Source organism: Molossus molossus, unplaced genomic scaffold, assembly GCF_014108415.1.
Source record: "Molossus molossus isolate mMolMol1 unplaced genomic scaffold, mMolMol1.p scaffold_m16_p_4, whole genome shotgun sequence".
NCBI lineage: Eukaryota > Metazoa > Chordata > Mammalia > Chiroptera > Molossidae > Molossus > Molossus molossus.
The window spans coordinates 40,096,613-40,118,461 of NW_023425377.1; the positions used below are offsets into that span (position 1 = coordinate 40,096,613).

Consider the following 21,849-nt stretch of genomic DNA (forward strand, 5'->3'; position numbering starts at 1 on the left):
ATTATTATTTTTTAATTCTCACCTGAGGACATTTTTGCATTTATCTTCAGATAGAGCAGAGGGAGAAAAGGAGGAAGAGAGAGAAACATTGATGTGAGAGAGACACATCAAGTGGTCACCACCCACACGACCCCAACCGGGGCCAGGGACAAACTGCAACGGAGGTACGTGCCCGTAGTGGGAACCGAACCTGGGAGACCCTGGTCTTTGGTCTGATGCTCTAACCATCCAGGGCTCAAATGTCTTTAATGTGGCCACTCTGAAAATCAGTTTCTCATCTCTCAGGGTTTGTGGCTGTTTACTTTCCTGAACTAATTCTGTAAAGTCTGTATTCTTTATCATATGTGACCACTGAAATCTCTGCTCAGTTAGCTCAGTGGTTAGCTAATGATTGGACACAGATTTCCTTATATGCCTGAAACCAATAAATCTCTCAGCCTTGTTTACTGAGAGGCTCTCTGTGTGTGTTGGGACATGCCTTCAATGTTAAGAGAGACAGTTTATAACTCTGGCTTAGCCTTACCTTCCTGCTTGTGCAGAGCCTCAAAGTCAGCCAGAGTTAGGACCATCTCAGGTGTTTCCTGGGCATATGCACAGCTATACATGTGGCCTTCTTGATTCTTAGTAATATGTTAGAGCTTTTCAAACCCTTTATGAACATATCACTTCCAGCCTTTCTAAATATTTTGGTAAGCTTGTTGTTTGTCCTGTTATAGCTCCCTCAGATAGTTATAATGTTATACAGTAGTTGCTAATTATTTCTGACAATTGCCCCAGGAGAAAGACTGTTTGCACCGAGTAAGCTCTGAGTTAGGTAAAATAAAGACAAGCCTTCTAGTGGAATTTTTTCAGTGACCTGCCAGACAGGTCAAATAATGCAGTCACCTGGGAATGGGGCTTTTGGAGGAGATACAACCCTGTTGATTTGGGGGATCGTTGATTTATAAAGCTACCAGGAGCTGGGGAGAGGGGAACAGAAATAGGGCAAGTTGAGAATATCACTGGGTCATATAGTTAGTTGTAACTTTTTAAAAACATATGTTTTTATTGATATTAGAGTGAGAGGGGAAGGGAGAAGGGGAAAGGAGAAACATCCAAGAGAGAAACATTGATACACTGCCTCCTGCACACCCCCTACTGGGGATGGAGCTCTCAGCCCAGGCATGTGCCCAGGCTGGGAATGGAACTGGCAACCTCTAGGTGCATGGGACGCTGCTCAACCAACTTAGCCACATAAGCCAGGGCTTGTTTTTAACTTTTAAAGAAGCTGCCAAACTGTTCCAAAGTGGCTGTACCATTTTGCATCTCTCTGATGATTAGTGATATTGAGCATTTCTTCATGTGTCTCTTAGCCATTTGTATGTCCTGTTTGGGGAGGTGTCTATTTAGTTCATCTGCCTATTTTTTAATTGGGTTCTTTGTCTTCCTTTTGTTGAGTTGTATGAGCACTGTATATATATTGGAAATTAACCCCTTATCTGATACATCATTGGCAATTATGCTCTCCCATACAGTGGGTAGCCTTTCCATTTTGATGATTGAATCTTTTGCTGTGCAGAAGCTTTTCTCATCAATGTTTCTCTCTCTCTCCCTCTCACTTTCTTGCTCTCTAAAATCAATAAAGGAAAACAAAATGAAAATAAATAAAATACCATTACAGCAGCATCAAAACAAAAAAAATACTTAGGAATGTTACAGAGTGGAGAGAGTGAGGAGGCTGCATCTGGCTCCCGCTCTCATAGCCATTGCAGTACATTGAGCTCCATAGAGACAGCGGCGGGGCAAGTGCGAGCCGGATGGGCACTGGGTGGGTGACTGTGTGCTCGCTGAGGAAAAGTAATTAAACATGGGCAAAGGAGATCCTAAGAAGCCGAGAGGCAAAATGTCATATGCTTTCTTTGTGCAAACTTGCCGGGAGGAGCACAAGAAGAAGCACCTAGATGCTTCAGTCAACTTCTCAGGGTTTTCTAAGAAGTGCTCAGAGAGGTGGAAGACCATGTCTGCTAAAGAGAAAGGAAAATTTGAAGACATGGCAAAGGCGGACAAGGCCTGTTATGAAAGAGAAATGAAAACTTATATCCCCCCCTAAAGGGGAAACAAAAAAGAAATTCAAGAATCCCAATGCACCCAAGAGGCCTCCTTCGGCCTTTTTCTTGTTTTGTTCTGAGTATCGCCCAAAAATCAAAGGAGAGCATCCATTGGTGATGTTGCAAAGAAGCTGGGAGAGATGTGGAATAACTGCTGCAGATGACAAGCAGCCTTATGAGAAGAAGGCTGCTAAGCTGAAGGAAAAATACGAAAAGGATATTGCTGCATACCGAGCTAAAGGAAAGCCTGATGTGACCAAAAAGGGAGTTGTCAAGGCTGAAAAAAGCAAGAAAAATAAGGAAGAGGAGGAAGATGAGGAGGATGAAGAGGATGTGGAAGGAGAAGGAAAAGGAGAAGGAGAAGGAGAAGGGGAAGAGGAAGAGGAAGAGGAAGAAGAAGAAGAAGAAGAAGAAGAAGAAGAAATAGAAGAAGGTTCTAGTGCATTTTTTTTCTTGTCTATAAAGCATTTAACCCCCCGTACACAACTCACTCCTTTTAAAGAAAAAAAATTGAAATGTAAGGCTGTGTAAGATTTGTTTTTAAACTGTACAGTGTCTTTTTTTGTATAGTTAACACACTACCGAATGTGTCTTTAGATAGCCCTGTCCTGGTGGTATTTTCAATAGCCACTAACCTCGCCTGGTACAGTATGGGGGTTGTAAATTGGCATGGAAATTTAAAGCAGGTTCTTGCTGGTGCACAGCACAAATTAGTTATATATGGGGATGGTAGTTTTTTCATCTTAAGTTGTCTCTGATGCAGCTTATACGAAATAATTTTTGTTCTGTTAACTGAATACCACTCTGTAATTGCAAAAAAAAGTTGCAGCTGTTTTGTTGACATTCTGAATGCTTCTAAGTAAATACAAGTTTTTTTATTAAAAAATAATACTTAGGGAAAATCTGACAAAAGATACATAAGACCTATACACTGAAAACTAATAAACATTGATGAGAGAAGTGAAAGAAGACCTAAACAAATAGAAATACTCTGGCCCTGGCCAGTTTTGCTCAGCAGTTAGAGTGTTGGCCCACAGACCAGAGACCTGGGTTCGGTTCCCACTAGGGGCACGTACCTTGGTTGCAGTTTGTCCCTGGCCCCGGTTGGGGTTGTGCAGGTGGCAACCAGTTGATGTGTCTCTCTCACATCGATGTTTCTCTCTCTTCCTCCCTCTCTCCCTCCTGCTCTATCTGAGAATAAATGCAAAAATGTCCTTGGGTGAGGATAAAAAAAAAAAACTCTGTCTATGGAGATCTCAATGTAATAGTGGAAGACCAAGGAGGATGTTGTCAGAACACAGAATTTTAAAAGTTGGGATTCAGGGTGCTTGGTTCTCAAGGCTAGCAAAATGCTGCATATAGTTGAGGTGTTAGTTGTTGAAAAGAGTGAGAATATTAGGGTATCAGCTAGATGAATCTTTCTGCCCTATGTTTAGAGCACTGAGGAGGAGGGTGATGGATGTGTGGTGGGCAGAATGTGTGAAATGTATCTTAGCATGATTTTTCATGTCTATTTTTGTTTACATTATAGCTCAGATTTTGGCATAGTGGCTGGCATACAGTAATCACTCAGTAAAAGTTGTGGAAGTAAAAATAGATCAATGTAGTTGTATAGATGGCATCTTTAAGATGGCTCATTACCCTACCTTAATTTTTTGGCTATTTGTGGAGGGAGACTGAGGCAGAACAAGAGCCAATCCCAATGACATAGCAGTAAGTTATATAAACAAGGAAAGACCCCAGATTTCTGTCACTGAGATATTTTCACTTGCGCCATGATACTTTTCTAGTGAAGAGAACATAGTTCATTCATTTGATAAAATTTTAAAATGCTTTCTTTGTTTTAGGCACTGTACTGGGCACTGGGAATATAGGTTAAACAAGACATGTATCTTGCCCTCATGGAGCTTACAATCTGGTGGGAGTTACAAACAAGTAAACAGGCAATTAATAATATAGCATGACAAATACTGTGCTGAGGAAGTGCAGAATGATGTGAGAACAAATAGAAGTAACATCTAATACAAACACCTAAGCTGATACCTGAGGAAATAGTTGGCCGGGCATTTGGAACAGCATCAACAAATGCACAGATGAGACAAACCCTGGAAAATTGGGAAACTAATATTCTACGGAAAGAGGTTGAGAAAATGAGTAGATTTCAAATCCTACAAGGCTTTACAAGCCATTTTAAGGAGTTTTAAAATTTGTCCTTTAGGGTGGGGAATCCTTGAAGGATGTTAAACAGAGAAGTGGCATGATTACACATTATTTTAAAATAGCAAAAAAAGCCCTGGCCAGTTTGGCTCAGTGGTTGAGCATCGGCCTGCGGACCAGAGAGTCCCGGGTTCGGTTCCCACTAGGGGCACATACCACACACACACAAAATAATAATAATAAAATAGTAAAACAAGTATGAGGTATCACCTCACACCTATCAGAAAGGCTGCCATCAACAAATCATCAAACAACAAGTGTTGGCAAGGATGTGGAGAAAAGGGGACTCTAGTACACTGCTGGTGGGAATGCAGACTGGTGCAGCCACTGTGGAAAACACTATGGTGTTACCTCAAAAAGTTAAAGATTGAACTGTCATTTGACCCAGTGATCCCACTTCTAGGAATATACCCTAAGAAACCTGAAACACAAATCAGAAAGAATATATGTACCCCTATGTTCATAGCAGCACTATTTACAATAGCTAAGATCAGGAAACAACCCAAGTGTTCATCAGTAGATGAGTGGATAAAAAAGCTGTGGTACATGCACACAATGGAATACTATGCAGCTGTAAGAAAGGAAGATCTCTCCCTGGCCGGTTTGGCTTAGCGGTTAGAGCATCGGCCTGCGGTCCGGAGAGAGCCGGGTTCGGTTCCCGCTAAGGGCACGTACTTCGGTTGCAGTTTGTCCCCGGCCCTGGTTGGTCGTGCGGTGGCAGCCACTCGATGTGTCCCTTCATGTCGATGTTTCTCTCTCTCTGTCTCTTCCTCTCTCCCTCCCACTCTATCGGTACAAAAATATAGAAAAATGTCCTCAGGTGAGGATAAAAAAAAAAAAGAAAGGAAGATCTCTTATCCTTTGGGACGACATAGAAGGACCTGGAGAGTATTATGCTGAGTGAAACAAGCCAAGCAGAGAAAGACAAACATCATATAATCTCACTTATTTGTGGAATATAATGAACTAAACAAATTGATGAACAAAATTGACCCAGAGCCCTAGCCAGTTTTGCTCAGTGGTTAGAGCGTTGGCCTGTGGTCCGGAGAGACCCAGGTTCAGTTCCCGCTAAGGGCATGTACCTCAGTTGCAGTTGTCCCCGGCTCTGGTTGGGTCGTGTGGATGGTGACCACTTGATGTGTCCCTTTCACGTTGATGTTTCTCTCTCTCTCTTCCTCTCTCTCCCTCCTGCTCTATCTGAACAAAGAATGAAAAAATGTCCTCCGGTGAGGATAAAAAAAAAATTGACCCAGAGACATAGAGGTGGGGTACAGACTGAGAAGCCTCAGAGGAGGGGTGGTTGGGGGAGGGGGGAGAGATAGACCACTGAACTTATATGCATGTATGCATGACCAATGGACATAGACAACAAAGGTGGAGATGGGGCGGGGGAATGGAAAGGAGGGTATCAATTGGGGGAAAAAGGAGAAACATCTGTAACAAAAACAAATTAATAAAATAAAAAAATTAAAAATTAAAAATAAATTTAAAAAAAGTATATAGGAGCTGAGGGAGAAAAATACCTTGGTTTCTAGCTTGAGACATGGATCAGTGTTGGTTCCATTCACTGAGCTAAAGGACTATTGAGAATGGTTAGGTTTGGGGGAGATGTTGCATTTAGTTTTGAATTTGCTGAGTGGGACTTCTTATGGAATTCTACTCCTTGTGGAAACCAGTAGAGATATCTAGAAATAAAAATTAGACAGAAATTTGGAAATCATCAGTATATGGATAGTTACTAAAGTTATAAAAGTAGATGAGGTTGGGATAGAGTTGAGAAGAAGCCCAAAGAGTGTGGTGTCTCCATAATCTAGTGAAGAAAGTGGTCCAAAAAAACACACACAAAAACAAAACAAACAAACAGATGATTGCCCAGGAAGCATGATGTATGAGAATAGAAAGCCGAAGACCAGAACCCTTCATCTGAGGGATAGAGAACTGCCATAGAGATAGAAAGAGCCTGGGAGAATTTTAGGTCCCAGAAATCAGGAATGGAGGAGTGGTTGGCAATATTTTTATACTAAGATATCAAGTGAGGGGTATCTGTTGGATTAGCAATAATTAAGTTATTGATGACGTTGGCTCAGGCAGTTTAATGGAACATTGCAGCAGAAGACAGATTACATTACCTTGAGTAGTGAATGAGTGGTCATAATGTGAAGAATGAGTAAACATGATATCATCAAGAGATATAGCTGTGAAGGAAATGAGAGAAAGGGCAGTACTTCGGATGTGACATAGGATTAAAAGAAAGTTAAACTTTATTTTTATTTTTTTATTTCTCAACCAAGGATATTTTTCCATTTATCATTAGATAGAGTGGGAGCGAGGGAGAGAGAGGGACAGAGAGAAACATCGATGTGATAGTGCCGCATCAACTGGGACGAACTGCAACTGAGATATGTGCCCTTGACTGGAATCGAACCTGCGACTCATTGGTTCATGGGCCAATGCTGTAACCACTGAGCCAAACTGGTCAGGGCAGAAAGTTAAACTTTTTTTTCTTCTTTATTTATTTTAGAGAAAGAGAAAGGGAGAGGGAGAGAGAGATAGAAACATCAATGAGAGAGAACATTGATTGGCTGCCTCCTGCATGCCCCCCACTGGGGATTTGGCCCACAACCTGGGCATGTGCCCTGACTGGGAATCAAACTGGCGACCTCTTGATGCGTGGGTCGATGCTCAGCCACTGAGCCACATCGTCTGGGTGAGAAAGTTAAACTTTTTTCATTAAGTTCTTTTGACTACTTTTCCTTTTAGGAACATGATTTACCTTTTTCGTGTTATACTTGTTTTCTTGGCTTCCTTTCATTTTGAGGTGATGAGTGGGGTAAGAACTGAAAATATATAACTTTAGCTTTTGAATTGTCTGGTTAATCTTTTGCATGTGGTAAGAAAACAGCTTTACTGTCTTAATTAGCAAGATTTTCTCAGTATGATTTTTGAGAGATTATCTAGGTTATGAAACCTCATTTTAATGTATTGCATCTTCTATTTCTTTTTCAGATCATTCATCGAGATATAAAACCTGAGAATATTTTAGTATCCCAGTCAGGAATTACTAAACTCTGTGATTTCGGATTTGCACGAATGCTAGCAGCTCCTGGGGACATTTATACAGACTATGTGGCCACACGCTGGTATAGAGCTCCGGAATTAATTTTAAAAGACACCTCTTATGGAAAGTATGTATAGTTTGGGATCTTGCCTGGACTTTCCTATCCATCTATTTTTCCCTTCATGAATCTGTCACCCCTACTTCTGACATTCTCGGCCTTCTGCATCTGAATTGGGTTTAAGAAAGGAACACCTCGCCTTGGCCGGTTTGGCTCAGCGGTTAGAGCGTCGGCCTGCGGTCCGGAGAGACCCGGGATCGGTTCCCGCTAAGGGCACGTACTTCGGTTGCAGTTTGTCCCCGGCCCTGGTTGGTCGTGTGGGTGGCAGCCACTCGATGTGTCCCTTCACGTCGCTGTTTCTCTCTCTCTCTCCCTTCCTCTCTCTCCCTCCCACTCTATCTGTACAAAAAAATGGAAAAATGTCCTCGGGTGAGGATAAAAAAAAAAAAAAAGAAAAAGAAAGGAACACCTCTACATAGAACACAGACCCTATGGGCACCTGCCCTATCGGCTATTGATGTTGCTATGCTTGCCCTCTGGGGCTACGTGGCCCCAACCCCAGGAGACCAATGCAGATATCCTTCAGGCTGTATCCCTGCTTGCTTTAGTGCCCCATCCTTGGCAGAGTTGTATTCTCTGCTTATGTTTAGCTCTACATTATACAAAGATTTTAAAATCATTTACCTCACTCTGCCAGTGTTACTATAGGAACTGACAAGTTTCCTGTTTTCTTGAATATGACAACCTCTTTGCAAAGACTGGCAAGTAGTAATTTTTAAATTATACTGCTCTAGATGCCTCAAAAGTAGCATGGTCTCAGTTTATTGTGAAACAGTATATGAAACAGCAACCTAATATACAAATAATGAATTTCAAAGAACATAAAGGGACCAAGTTGTACAGCTAATATAACAAATGGAAGGGGGTGTAATTCTTGCATGCTTTTCCTGGAAACCATTATTCTGGTTTTATAATAATATCTAACATACACACACACATCACCTGAGGTTATGCTTTCATCTTTCATTGATTTGAGAGAGAGAAGAAGGGAGGAGAGAGAGAGAGAGAGAGAGAGAGAGAGAGAGAGAGAAAAACATCGAAACATGGATGGGTTGCCTCCTGTACAAACCCTGACCGGAGATTGAATCCACAACCTGGATATGTTCCCTGACAGGGAATCAAATATGCCACCTTTCAGAGTATGGGACAATGCTCCAACCAACTGAGCCACACCAGCCAGGGCAATAATATCTAATATTAATGAATACTTACTTTGTGCTAGAAACTGTTCTAAATGCTTTACATGCATTAAATCATTTGTCACAGTGATTGTATGATGAAGGTGCTACTATTGTCATCATCATTTTATTTTATTTTTAACTTATCTTTATTATTGAACGTATTACAGATGTTCTTCCTTTCCCCCCCGCATTGACCCCCTCCTCCTCACTCCCACCCACCTCCTGCCTTTTCCCACACTGTTGTCTGTGTCCATTGGTTATGCATATATGCATATAAGTTCTTTGGTTTATTTCTTCCCACTCCCAACCCCCCTTCCCTTCGAGGTTTGTCAGTCTAACAACCAATTTGTTCTCAATCCCTTCACCTTTTTCAACCATTCCCCCACTTCCCCTCCCATCTGGCAACCAACAAAATGTCCTCTGTATCTATGAGAATGTTTCTGTTCTGCTTGTTCATTTTTTTTTTAATCCTCACCTGAGGACATTTTTCCATTTATCTTCAGATAGAGCAGGAGGGAGAGAGGGTGAAGAAAGAGAGAGAAATATTAATGTGAGAGAGACACATCGAGTGGTTGCCACCCACAGGACCCCAACCAGGGCCTAGGACAAACTGCAACCGAAGTATGTGCCCTTAGCGGGAATCAAACCTTGGACTCTCTGGTCCACAGGCCGATGCTCTACCCGCTGAGCCAAACAGGACAGGGCTGCTTGTTCATTTTGTTTGTAGATTCAATTGTTGATAGATATGTATTTATTGCCATTTTGTATGTTCATAGTTTTTATCTTTTTTTTTAAGAAGACCCTTCAGCATTTCATATAATAATGGTTTGGTGGTGATGAACTCCTTTAGCTTTTTCTTGTCTGGGAAACTCTTTATATGGCCACCGATTCTAAATGACAGCTTTGCAGGATAGAGTAATCTTGGTTGTAGGTTCTTGCTTTTCATCTCTCTGAATATTTCTTGCCGCTCCCTTCTGGTCTGCAAAGTTTCTATTGAGAAATTAGCTGACAGTCTTATGAATACTCCTTTGTAGGTAACTAACTGCTTTTCTCTTGCTGCTTTTAAGATTCTCTTTTTATCTTGAACCTTTTGCATTTTGATGATGATGTGTCTTGGTGTGGGCCTCTTGGGGTTCATCTTGTTTGGGACTCTCTGTGCTTCCTGGACTTGTATGTCTGTTTCCTTCACCAAGTTAGGGAAGTTTTCTGCCATTATTGTTTCAAATAGGTTTTCGATTTCTTGTTCTCTCTCTTCTTTTTCTGGCATCCCCCAAGATGCAAATGTTGGTACGCTTGAAGTTGTCCCAGAGGCTCCTTACACTATCCTCATCTTTTTTGATTCTTTTTTTAATTTTGCTGTTCTGATTGGGTGTTTTTTGCTTCCTTATGCAGTTGGTCCTCATTTATCGCGGTTAATCAGTTCCAGGCTCTACCATGATAAATGAATTTCCGCAAAGTAGGATTCTTTATTTATATACAGTCGTCCCTCGCCACTTTGCACTTCAACTTTTGCGGCTTCACTCTATCGTATTTTTTTCAATATGGTAACGTTTGAAAAAACTGTGATAGAGTGAAGCCATGAAAGTCGAAGTGCAAAGTGGCGAGGGACGACTGTAGTCCAAATTGATGGTTTGCTTCTTGGCTTTAGCTACTCTACTATTGAATCTGTGTAAATTATTCTTTATTTCAATTAGTGCCTCCTTCTGACTGTGCATCCTTCATTTCTGACTGGTCCTTTTTTATGCTCTTGACGCCCTCACTAAGTTCATTAAAGTTCTCACTAAGTTCATTGAGCAGCATCCTTATAAGCAGTGTTTTGAACTCAGCATCTATTAGGTTGCTTATCTCCATTTTGCTTAGTTCTTTCCCTGGAGTTTTGTTCTGTTCTTTCATTTGAGACCTGTTTCTTTGTCTTTTCATTTTGGCTGCCTCCCTGTGTTTGTTTCTATGTATTAGGTAGAGTTGCTATATCTCCTGCGCTTCCTAGGGTGGCCTGTTGTAGTAGGTGTTCAGTAGGGTCCAGTGGCACAGCCTTCCTGATCACCCCAGCTGGGCCCTCAAGGTGCACCCCTTGTGTGGACTGTACACCCTTCTGTTGTAATTGAGTCTTGATTGCTGTTGGCGCATCAATAAGAGGGTTTTACTCAGGCTGATCAGCTGCAAGGACTGGCTCTGCCCACTATCCGACTTCTGATCAACTGTTCAGGGGCCCACCACACAGAGCAAGACTTACTTCAGTAGGGCTCTGGTACCCACTGAGTCCACTCCTTGAGTGTGTCACTTGTGGAAGTGGTTGGGTGGTGGTGCTTCACAGTGTTCTGAAGCCGTCCATTGGGTGTGCTGTCTCTGGGGCCAGGTCAGCCACTGCCTGTGTTCTACCCAGGGCCACCAGGCATAAGCTACAAAGTGATCTGCAGATGTCTGCTACTTGTGCTGGGCTTGGAGGTGCCCAGGAAAAGCCAAGTTGTGAATTAAGGCTAGCTGCTTCTAGTGCCGGGCCTGGGGCCGCTTAATGAGAGGTATGGGGCTAGCTGAGACCAGATGCTGCTTGTTTGAAAGAATTTAGGAAAACGTGAAGCAGGATCCAAGACAGACCAATCCTATGGTAAAGTAACTGTCAATAGCTTGGGCAGGCCTGAAAGTTGGGTGGGGCAGGACTTTAGGGACTCACCAGAGCGGGGCAAACAGTGTGAGCCAGGTTGCTGGAGTCCCAGATATGGCGCTGTCTGCTGCCCCAGGGAAGGGCTCAACAAAGGAACAAAGGCCTCTGACAGCACCTCTGTCCAGGAGAAAGCTGCCTCTCCAGCCCTCGCCCCAATGCCAAACAACTCAGTTCTATATGTCTCTGGTGCCGTTCAAGCTGCCTCCTTCACACTGGAGCCTGGAGGGTTCGAGTCCGAGTTAGTCCGTGTGCGGGCCCTTTAAGAGGAGCTGCCTGGGGGCTCTAGCAACCTCAGCCTCCCTCAGCCTCAGTTCCCACTGGTTTTACAGCCAGAAGTTATGAGGACTTCTCTCCTGGCACTGGAACCCTGAGCTGGGCACTTGGTGTAGGACGAGGACCCTCTCAGTCCTCAGGGAGGACCTTCCCAGCCGAGGTGGCCTCCTGATTTTTATCTGCCACACGTGGGTGTGGGACCAGCCCGTCCGCCTCCGCCCCTCCTACCAGTCTCGGTGTGGCTTCTTTAATTTTGTAGTTGTAGGACTTCCATTCAGCTCGATTTCAGGTGGTTCTGGATGATGGTTGTTCTGCACTTTAGTTGTAACTTTGATGTGCTTGTGGGAGGACGCGATACCCATACGCCGCCATTTGGACCAGAAATTCGTCATCTTCATTTTAAATAAGATGACACTGAGGCACAGAAAGGTAAGCTAATTTGCCTGAAGTTACTTCAAAGGACCTTTTCTACTGTACTTACCACTGATGCCCTATGCAGACTATCTCTCTGCCTCAATTACTTTATAATGGAAATAGTAACAGAACCAGCTTTACTGATTTGTTGTGAGGATTAAATTATTTAATGAATAAAAACTATTAAAATATAGTAAATTTTTTCCCCCTCACCCAAGGACATTTTTGCCTTTATCTTCAGATAGAGTGGGAGAAAAAAAGGAGGAAGAGAGAGAGAGAAACATTGACGTGAGACACACCGACTGGTTGCCACCTGCACAACCGACCCTGGGCCGGGGACAAACTGCAACCAAGGTATGTGCCCTTAGTGGTAACCGAACACAGGACTCTCTGGTCCGTGGGCCGACACTCTAACCGCTAAGCCAAACTGGCCAGGGCAAATATAGTAAATTCTTAATAAATGCAGCTTCCAGCCCTGGCCAGTTTGGCTCAGTGGTAGAGCATCAGCCCGTGGACCAATGAGTTGCAGGTTCAATTACAGTCAAGGGCACGTACCTCAGTTGCACTGGTCCCTGGCCCTAGTCAGAGTCGTACGGGAGGCAGCCAGTCAATGTGTCTCTATCACATTGATGTTTCTCTCTGTCTCTCTCTCTCTCCCTCTCTACCACTCTATGTAATGATAAATAGAAAAATATTATCGGGTAAGGAATAAAATAATGAAAAAATAAATAAAATAAAGTGTACAATTCAGTGATTTTAGTATATTTACAGAGTTGTGCAACTATCACCACAATCAATTTTAGAACATTTTATCACTCCTCAAAAGAAACCTTGTACCCATTAGCAGTCACTCCCCATTTCCTACCAACCCCACCAGGCCCTGGCAACCACCAATCTACTTTCATTCTCTATGGATTTGCTGTTACTAGACACTTAATATAAATGGAATTATGTAATATCTGGTCCTTTAAGACCTACTTTTCTCACTTAGCATATTGTTTTCAAGGTTTATGCATGTTGTAGCATGTATCAGTGCTTTATTTCTTTTTAAGGCTGAATAATATCCATTCTATGGGTATACCACATTTTTTTACCCATTCATTAGATGATGAACATTTTGTTTGTGTCCACTTTTTGGCTATTGTGAATAAAACTGCTGTGAATATTTGTGTACACATTTTAGTGTGAACATGGGTCTTCATTTCTTTTGGGTATATACTTAGGAGTCGGAATTGTGGGTCATATGGTTCTAATAATTGTTTAGTGGATTTCTTAGGACTTTCTATATACAAGACCATGTCATCTGTGAATAGAGATAATTTTACATCTTTTTCTGTCTGGATGTCTTCTATTTCTCTTTCCTGGTTAATTTCTCTGGTCAGAACCTCCAGCACAATGCTAAATAGAAATGATGAGAGCAGATAGATTTGCCTTGTTCCTAATCTTAGGGGAAAAGCATCCAATATTTTACCATTAAGTATAATGTTAACTCTGGATTTTTCAAAGATGCCCTTTATCATGTTGGCAAAGTTTCCTTTTATTCCTAGTTTGTTGAGAATTTGTATCAGGAAGAGGTGTTGGTCAAATTCTTGCTCTGTACCTATTGAGATGATAATGTGAATTTTATTTTTTAATATTGACTTTCTCATGTTGAACCAACATTTGTTTCTGGAATAAATCCCACTGGATTATGGCATATAATTGTTTTTATATGTTGTTGGATTCAGTTTGCTAGTATTTTGTTGAGAGTTTTTGTGTTGATAGTCATGAGAGATATCAGTCTGTACTTTTCTTTGCTGATGATATTTTCGTGTGGTTTTGGTATCAGAGTAATACTGGTCTGTAATGAGTTGAGAAGTATTCTGTCCTCTTCTGTTTTTGAAAGAGTTTGTGACGACTTGGTATTAATTCTTTAAATGTTGGTAGAATTCAGCAGTGAAGGCATTGACCTGGGCTTTCTTTTGTGTGTAGTTTTGTTTTGTTTTGTTTTTATTACTAATTCAATTTTTTTTTTTTTTTACTTCTTATAGGCTTATTTATATTGTCTATTTCTCCTTAAGCCAATTTCAGTAGTTTGTGGGTTTTGGGTTTTTTTTTTAGAAAACTATCAATTTAATCTAAATGATCTGATTTGTTGGTGTATGATTGTTCATTGCATTCCTTTACAATCCTTTATGTTTTTGTAAGGTTGATAGTAATGTTACCTCTTTCATTTCTGATTCTGATAATCTGAATCTTCTCTCTTTTTTATTAGTCATTCTAATTGTTGATCTTTACAAAAAACCAGCTTTTGGTTTCATTGATTTTTGTTTCTATTAAAAAAATTTCTTTATTAATTTTCACTCTAGTCTTATTTCCTTCCTTCTGCTTGCTGTAGTTTTGGTTCTTTTTTCAATGTCTTCAGGTGGAATGTTATAGAGCTTATACTGTATCTTTCTTCTTTGTAAATCTTCTTTCCTAATATAGGCATTTGCAGTTATAAATTTCTCTAAGCACTGCTTCACCTGCATCCCATAAATTTTGCTATGTTTTTATTTTCAATTATCTCAAAGTATTTTCTGTTTTTCCTTCTGATTTCTTCTTTGAAACATTGGTCATTTAGTAGTGTTGTTTAATTTCCAGATATTTGTGAATTTCCCCCCAAATTTCTGCTGCTTTTAATTTTATTCCACTGTGATAGGAGAATATACTTTGTATCATTTCTGTCCTTTTAAACTTATTGAGGTTTGTTTATAGTCTACCATATGGTCTATCCTGGAGCATTTTTCATGTGACTTCAGAGAATGTATAGGGTGGGGCAAAAGTAGGTTTATAGTTGTGAGTATACAAAACACAGTTTATTCTTCTATTATTATTTATTCATTATTGTATTATTTTACATAGGAACAATTCTAAACCTACTTTTGCCCCACCCTGTGTATTCTGATGTTGGATAGAGTATTCTGTAGATGTCCATTAGATCTAGTTGTATAGTGTTGTTCAAGTGTTCCATTTCCTTGATCGTCTGCCTATTGGTTCTAGATATTTTTATAATTGTTACAACTTTCTAATGAACTGACCCTTTTAACATTATAAAATGACCCTCTTTATCTCCAATAACATTTTTTGCTTTAAGTCTATTTTGTCTGATACTATTGTAGCCACTCCAGCTTTCTTGTGGTTGTTTGCATGACATACCTTTTCCATTTCTTTTACTTTCCCTCTATTTGCTTCTTTGCTTTTTTTAAATCGTCCACCTGAAGATATTTTTCTATTTATCTTCAGATACAGTGGGAAGGAGAGAGAGGGAGAAAAAGGGAGAGAGAGAAACATCGATGTGAGAGGGACATGTTGACTGGTTGCCTCCCTCACAACCCCAACCAGGGCCAGGTACGAGCCACAACCGAGGTATGTGCCCTTGACCGGAATCGAACCTGACACTCGTTGGTCCTCCGGCCGACCCTCTACCGCTGAGCCAAACTGGCCAGGGCTATTTGCATCTTTGAATATAAAGTTTGTCTCCTATAAACAGCATATAGATGATTAGTATTTTAATTATTTATTTATTTTTAAGTATGTTTTTATTGATTTTTTTTAAGGGAGAGAGAGATAGAAACATCGTGAGAAACATCGATTGGCTGCCTCCTCCATGCCCCCCACTGGGGATCAAACCTGCAACCCAGGCATATGCCCTGACCAGGAATCAAACTGGGTCCTCTCAGTCCATGGGGTGACGCTCAATCCACAGAGCCACACCAGCCGGGCTAATTAGTATTTTCAAATTCAGCTGACAATTGCTACATTTTGATTGGATTTTTAAATTTAGTTACATTTAATGTTACTGATATAATTGGAGTTAGAGCTGCTATTTAAACATATTTGTGTCTTGCCTGGCTAGTGTGGTTCAGTGGTTGAGCATTGACCCATGCATCCAGAGGTTGCCAGTTCAATTCCCAGTCAGGGCATATGCCCAGGTTGTGGGCCCAATCCCCAGTGAGGGGCATGCAGGAGGCAGCCAATCAATCTTCTCTCTCATTGATGTTTCTATCTCTCCTTTCCTCTCTCTCTAAAAATCAATAAAGAAAAAAAAATTAAACATATTTGGTTTTTTTTCTTTTAATTAATTAATTTTTTATTAATTAATTTTTGTTACAGATGTTTCTCCTTTTCCCCCCACTGATTCCCCCCTTCCCCTCCCTCCCTGCCCTTTCCCCAGTTTGTTGTCCATGTCCATAAACATATTTGTGTCTCATGTTTTTTGTCCCTCTGTTCCTACTTTCCTGCTTTCTCTTTTTATTAAGTGAATATTTTATAATGCATACTTTAATTTCTTTAATGTTTTTTTACTAAAGTGTTTGAGAAATTATTTTTAGTGGTTGTTCTAGTGATTACTATATACATCTTCAACACTCAGAATCAGAATTTATTTTTCAGCAAGCTGTTATAGAGACAACATGTACCCTAGCAGCGAGAGTGGCACCGCCAAGCTGCTGGGAAGTACACTCAGCATCAAGTTGCCATAGATCTGAACTGTGTCTATGTGCATCTGTACTTTATCTCGATTTATTTGTGTATCCAATAGCAAGATATGTTCTAAGATATCGGAAAATCCTGAGAGTTCATAAGGAGGCTACATGTAGTTAAAACTGACCATAATTAAGTGTTTCAGTCACTATGAACAAAATAAAAACTGTGTGTGTGTTGAATTTTAGGTCTGGGAATGCTCAAAAATATTTCCATACAAATTAATGATTTACACACTTTGGGCTTACATAAGTTTTCATAGAAATGCCTTACTTTTGGATAACAGGTGAAACTGGTACTAGCTTAATTCCAGTGATATATACATAGAAAAGTTATTCCCTTTTCCCTCTTTTTTGTGTGGTATATTTGCTGTACATATTACATCTATTACTTTACAATCTATGATTTTTAGATTTCCTTAGCCAAATATAATTCTGCTCCTTCCTACATTCTTTTTGCTGTTATTGGCAAATAAAAATATATTACATTTCTATGTTTATAAGCCCAACAATATATTGTGTGTATTATTATATAAAATTGCATTTAAAATCAAGCGAGTGAATAAAGGATAAAGATATGAATTTATATTATCTTTTATAGTAACATAAGTACTTTTACCTGTGCTCATTGTTTTTTATGTAGATTCAAATTACTCTCTGGGGTGACTTGTTTTCAGCCTGAAGAACTTCCTTTAGTAATTTCTGTTACGCAGGAGTGCTAGCAACAAACTCTCTTAGTTTTTGTTTATTTGGGATAGTCCTTATTTTACCTTCATTTTAAAAAGATAACTTTGCTGGATTTAGGAGTTTTGGTTAATTTTTTCTTTTTTGTATTTTGAATATGTTGTACTACTGTTTTTTGACCTACATTGTTTCTATTGAGAAGCCTGCTGTTGATCTTATGGAAATTCCTGTGTAAGTGATGTGTTATTTCTCTCTCGCTATTTTTTGTTTGTTTGTTTTGTTAATCTTCACCTGAGGATGTTTTTCATTATTTTTTATTTTTTTAGATAGACTGGAAGGAAGGGAGGGAGAGAGAGAAACATCAATGTGAGAGAGACACATCAATTGGCTGTCTCCCACACAACCCCTGACTGGGGCCAGGGATCAAACCTGCACCCCAGGTATGTGCCCTTGACCAGGAATCGAACTCATGACCCTTTGGTTTGCAGGCCTATGCTCTAACTGCTGAGCCAAACCAGCCAAGGCAATTTTACTGTTTCTTACTAAAACTTACAAATTTCTATTAAGTTCTTAAAATTTGTGAAATAAGCAAGCTAATAAGTTCCTAATAGAGCTTCTGGTTTTTGTTGTAATGTGGACTTGAAAATTTGTATACATTACAATTAAGACACTTATTCTTTAAACTAATTATCTAGCAACATGCACACACACACACACACACACACACACACACACACACACTCCTCCTACCTTTTAAACAGAATAGTAGCATATTATATATATAGTACAGAATCTTGCTTTTTTCTCCTTTTAATTTACTTTTTTTTTTTTTTAAATCCTCATCCAAGGATATTTTCCATTTATCTTCAGATAGAGCGGAAGGGGGAGAGAGAGAGAAAGTAACATCGATGCGAGTGAGACACATTGATTGGTTGCCTCCCACATGACCCTGACCAGGGCTGGGGATGAACTGCAACCCAGGTACATGCCCTTGACCAGAATCAAACCTTTGACCCTCCAGTCTTTGGGCTGATGCTGTAACAGCTGAGCCAAACCGGCCAGGGCAAATTTACTAGACTACTTTTTAGACCAGTTTTAGGTTTACAGAAAAATTGAGCAGAAAGTGGAGAGTTCCCATATACTTCCTTTATCCCTCCTCCACAGTAGTTTTCTATTATTAACATCTTACATTAGTTTGGTACATTTGTTGGAATTGATAAACCAATATTCATACATTATTATTAACTAGAGTTCATATTTACATTAAGGTTTACTTTTTGTGTTATATTTCCTATGGGTTTTGACGAATGTATAATCCACCACTACAGTATCTTTCAGCATAGTTTCACAGCTCTAAAAATCTTCTGTGCTCTACCTTTTTATCCTTTCTACTCCCTGAACCCATGCCAACCACTGATCTTTTTAGTGTCTCTATACAATTGCCTTTTCTAAAATGTCATGTAGTTAGGGTTTACATTATGTAACCTTTTAAGACTGGCTTCTTTCACTTAGCAATGTGTATTTAAGACTCCTCCATGTTTTTGTTTTTGTTTTTTTAATGGCTTGATTGTTTCTTTTTTCTTTTCTTTAATCCTCACCTGAGGACATGTTCTCTGATTTTTAGAGACAGGGAAGGGAAGAAAGAGAGAGAGAAACATCGATGTGATAGAGAAACTTTGATTGGTTGCCTCCCCTACACGCCACACCTGGGGCCAGGGATTGAACCTGTAACCCAGGTATATTCCCTGACCAGAATCAAACACATAACCCTTTGGTGTATGGATGACTCTCCAACCAATTGAGCAACACCAGCCCAGGGCTATGTTTTATTAAAATTATTGATTTTAGCCCTGGCCGGTTTGGCTCAGCGGTTAGAGCATTGGCCTGCGGTCCGGAGAGACCCGGGTTCGGTTCCCGCTAAGGGCACGTACCTTGGTTGCAGTTTGTCCCCGGCCCTGGTTGGGTCGTGTGGGTGGCAACCACTCGATGTGTCGCTTTCACGTCAATGTTTCTCTCTCTCTCTCTCCCTCTCACTCTATCTGAACAAAATATCGAAAAATGTCCTCGGGTGAGGATAAAAAAAAAAAAATTATTGATTTTAGAGAGAGAAGAAGGGAGAAAGAGAGAGAGAGAAACATCGATCAGTTGCCTCCCATATGTGCCCCAATTGGGGATTGGACCTGCAACCTGGGTATGTGCCCTGACTGGGAATCAAACCTACAATATTTTTGGTGTATGAGACAATGCTCCAACCAACTGAGCTACCTGGCCAGAGCGATAGTTTGTTTCTTTTTATCATTAAATAATATTCCATTGTATGTATATATGACAGACAATTTATCCATTCTCCTAATAAAGGACATCTTGTTTGCTTCCAAGTTTTGGCAATTATAAATAAAGCTTCTATTAACATTCATGTGCAGGTCTTCTTCTTCTTCTTCTTCTTCTTCTTCTTCTTCTTCTTCTCCTCCTCCTCCTCCTCCTCCTCCTCCTCCTCCTCCTCCTCCTCCTTCTTCTTCTTCTTCTTCTTCTTCTTCTTCTTCTTCTTCTTCAAGAAGACCCATCAACATTTCATATAATACTGGTTTGGTGGTGATGAACTTCTTTGGCTTTTTCTTGTCTGGGAAACTCCAATATTTTTAATCCTCACCTGAGGATATTTTTGTATTTATCTTCAGATAGAGTGGGATGGAGAGAAAGAGAGAGAGAGAGAGAAACATCAAAGTGAGAGGGACACATTGATTGGTTGCCTCATGTAGGCAACCAACCGGCCAGGGCCAGAGATGAACCACAACCAAGGTATGTGCCCTTGACTGGAATCAAACCTGAGACTAATTGGTCTGGGGCTGACACTCTACCTCTGAGCCAAACCTGCCAGGGCTTGTCTGGGAAACTCTTTATATGGCCTTTGATTTTAAATGATAGCTTTGCAGGATAGAGTAATCTTGGTTCTAGGTCGTCGCTTTTCATCACTTTGAATATTTCTTGCCACTCCCCTCTGGCCTGCAAACTTTCTTTTGACAAATCATCTGACAGTCTTATGGGCACTCCCTTGTAAGTAACTAACTGCTTTTCTCTTGTTGCTTTTAAGAGTTTTCTCTTCCTCTTTAACCTTTTGCATTTTGATGATGATGTGTCTTGTTGTGGACCTCTTTGGGTTCATCTTGTTTGGAACTCTCTGTGCTTCCTGGACTTATATATCTGTTTCCTTCACCAAGTTAGGGAAATTTTCTGTCATTATTGTTTCAAATAGGTTTTTAATTTCTTGCTCTCTCTCTTCTCTTTCTAGCACCCCGATGATGCAAATATTGGAATGCTTGAAGTTGTCCCAGAGGTTCTTTACATTATCCTAATTTTTTTTTTTTATTCTTTTTTCTTTTTGCTATTCTGATTGGGTGTGTTTTGCTTCCTTATATTCCAAATTGATGGTTTGCTTCTTGGCTTTACCTACTCTACTATTGATTCCCTGTAAATTATTCTTTATTTTAGTTAGTGCATCCTTCATTTCTGACTGGTCCTTTTTTATGCTCTTGAGGTCCTCACTAAGTTCCTTGAAGTTCTCACAGAGTTCCTTGATATTCTCACTAAGTTCATTGAACATCATTATAACCAGTGTTTTGAACTCTGCATCTATTAGATTGCTTATGTCCATTTTATTTAGTGATTTTCCTGGTTTTGTTCTGTTCTTTCATTTGGGACATGTTTCTTTGTCTCCTCAGTGTTTGCTTCTATGTATTAGGTAGAGTTGCTATGTCTCCTAGGCTTTGTAGGGTGGCCTATTGTAATACGTGTCCTGTAGGGTCCAGTGGTACAGCCTTCCTGGTCACCTCAGCTGGGCCCTCAAGATGTACCCCTCGCCCTGGCCGGTTTGGCTCAGCAGTTAGAGCATCGGCCTGCGGTCCAGAGAGACCCGGGTTTGGTTCCCGCTAAGAGCACGTACCTCGGTTGCAGTTTGTCCCCGGCCCTGCTTGGTCGTGTGGGTGGCAGCCACTCGATATGTCCCTTTCACGTCGATGTCTCTCTCTCTCTCTCTCTCTCTCTCTCTCTCTCTCTCTCTCTCTCTCCCTCCCTCCCTCCCTCCCTCCCACTCTATCTGAACAAAAAAATGTCCTCGGGTGAGGATAAAAAAAATGTACCCCTCATGTAGACTGTATACCCTTCTGTTGTAACCGAGTCTTGATTGCTGTTGGCACGTCAATGGGAGGGATTTACTCAGGCTGATCAGCTGCAAGGACTGGGTGTGCCCACAGACTACTGACTTCTGACTAATTCAGAAGATCAGCTGTGCAGGGGCCCACCACATAGCGTAAGAATTACTTCAACAGGGCTCTGGTACCCACTGAGTTCGCTCCTTGAGTGTGTTGCTTATGGAGGTGGTTGGGTGGTAGAGCTTCGATGTGGTCTGAAGCCGGACACTGGGTGTGCTGGCTCTGGGGCAATGTCAGCCACTGCCTGTATTCTGTCCAAGGCCACCAGGTATAAGCTTCAAAGCTATCTGCAGATGTCTGCTTCTTCTGCTGGGCTTGGAGGTGCCCAGGCAAAGCCAAACTGTGAACCAAAGCTGGCTGCTTCTAGTGCCGGGCCTGGGGCCACTTAGTGAGAGGTTTGGGCCTTGCTGAGGCCAGATGCTGCGTTTTTGAGACAATTTCGGAA

At 40.8% G+C, this 21,849-nt stretch overlaps 1 protein-coding gene and 1 pseudogene across 3 annotated transcripts in view; both read left to right on the top strand.

Moving 5' to 3' along the window:
- Positions 1–21,849, top strand: part of CDKL3 (cyclin dependent kinase like 3) — a 70,521-nt gene that overhangs the window by 14,694 nt on the left and 33,978 nt on the right. For both annotated transcript variants that reach the window (XM_036282035.1, XM_036282036.1), the window contains one exon: positions 7,311–7,489. In XM_036282035.1, coding sequence (XP_036137928.1) covers positions 7,395–7,489 — 95 coding nt within the window. In that variant the 5' untranslated portion in view covers positions 7,311–7,394. The remainder of the gene's footprint in view (positions 1–7,310; positions 7,490–21,849) is intronic.
- LOC118643694 lies at positions 1,749–2,513 on the top strand (annotated as a pseudogene). Its single transcript, XR_004962027.1, has one exon. The product of XR_004962027.1 is annotated as a high mobility group protein B1-like (transcript).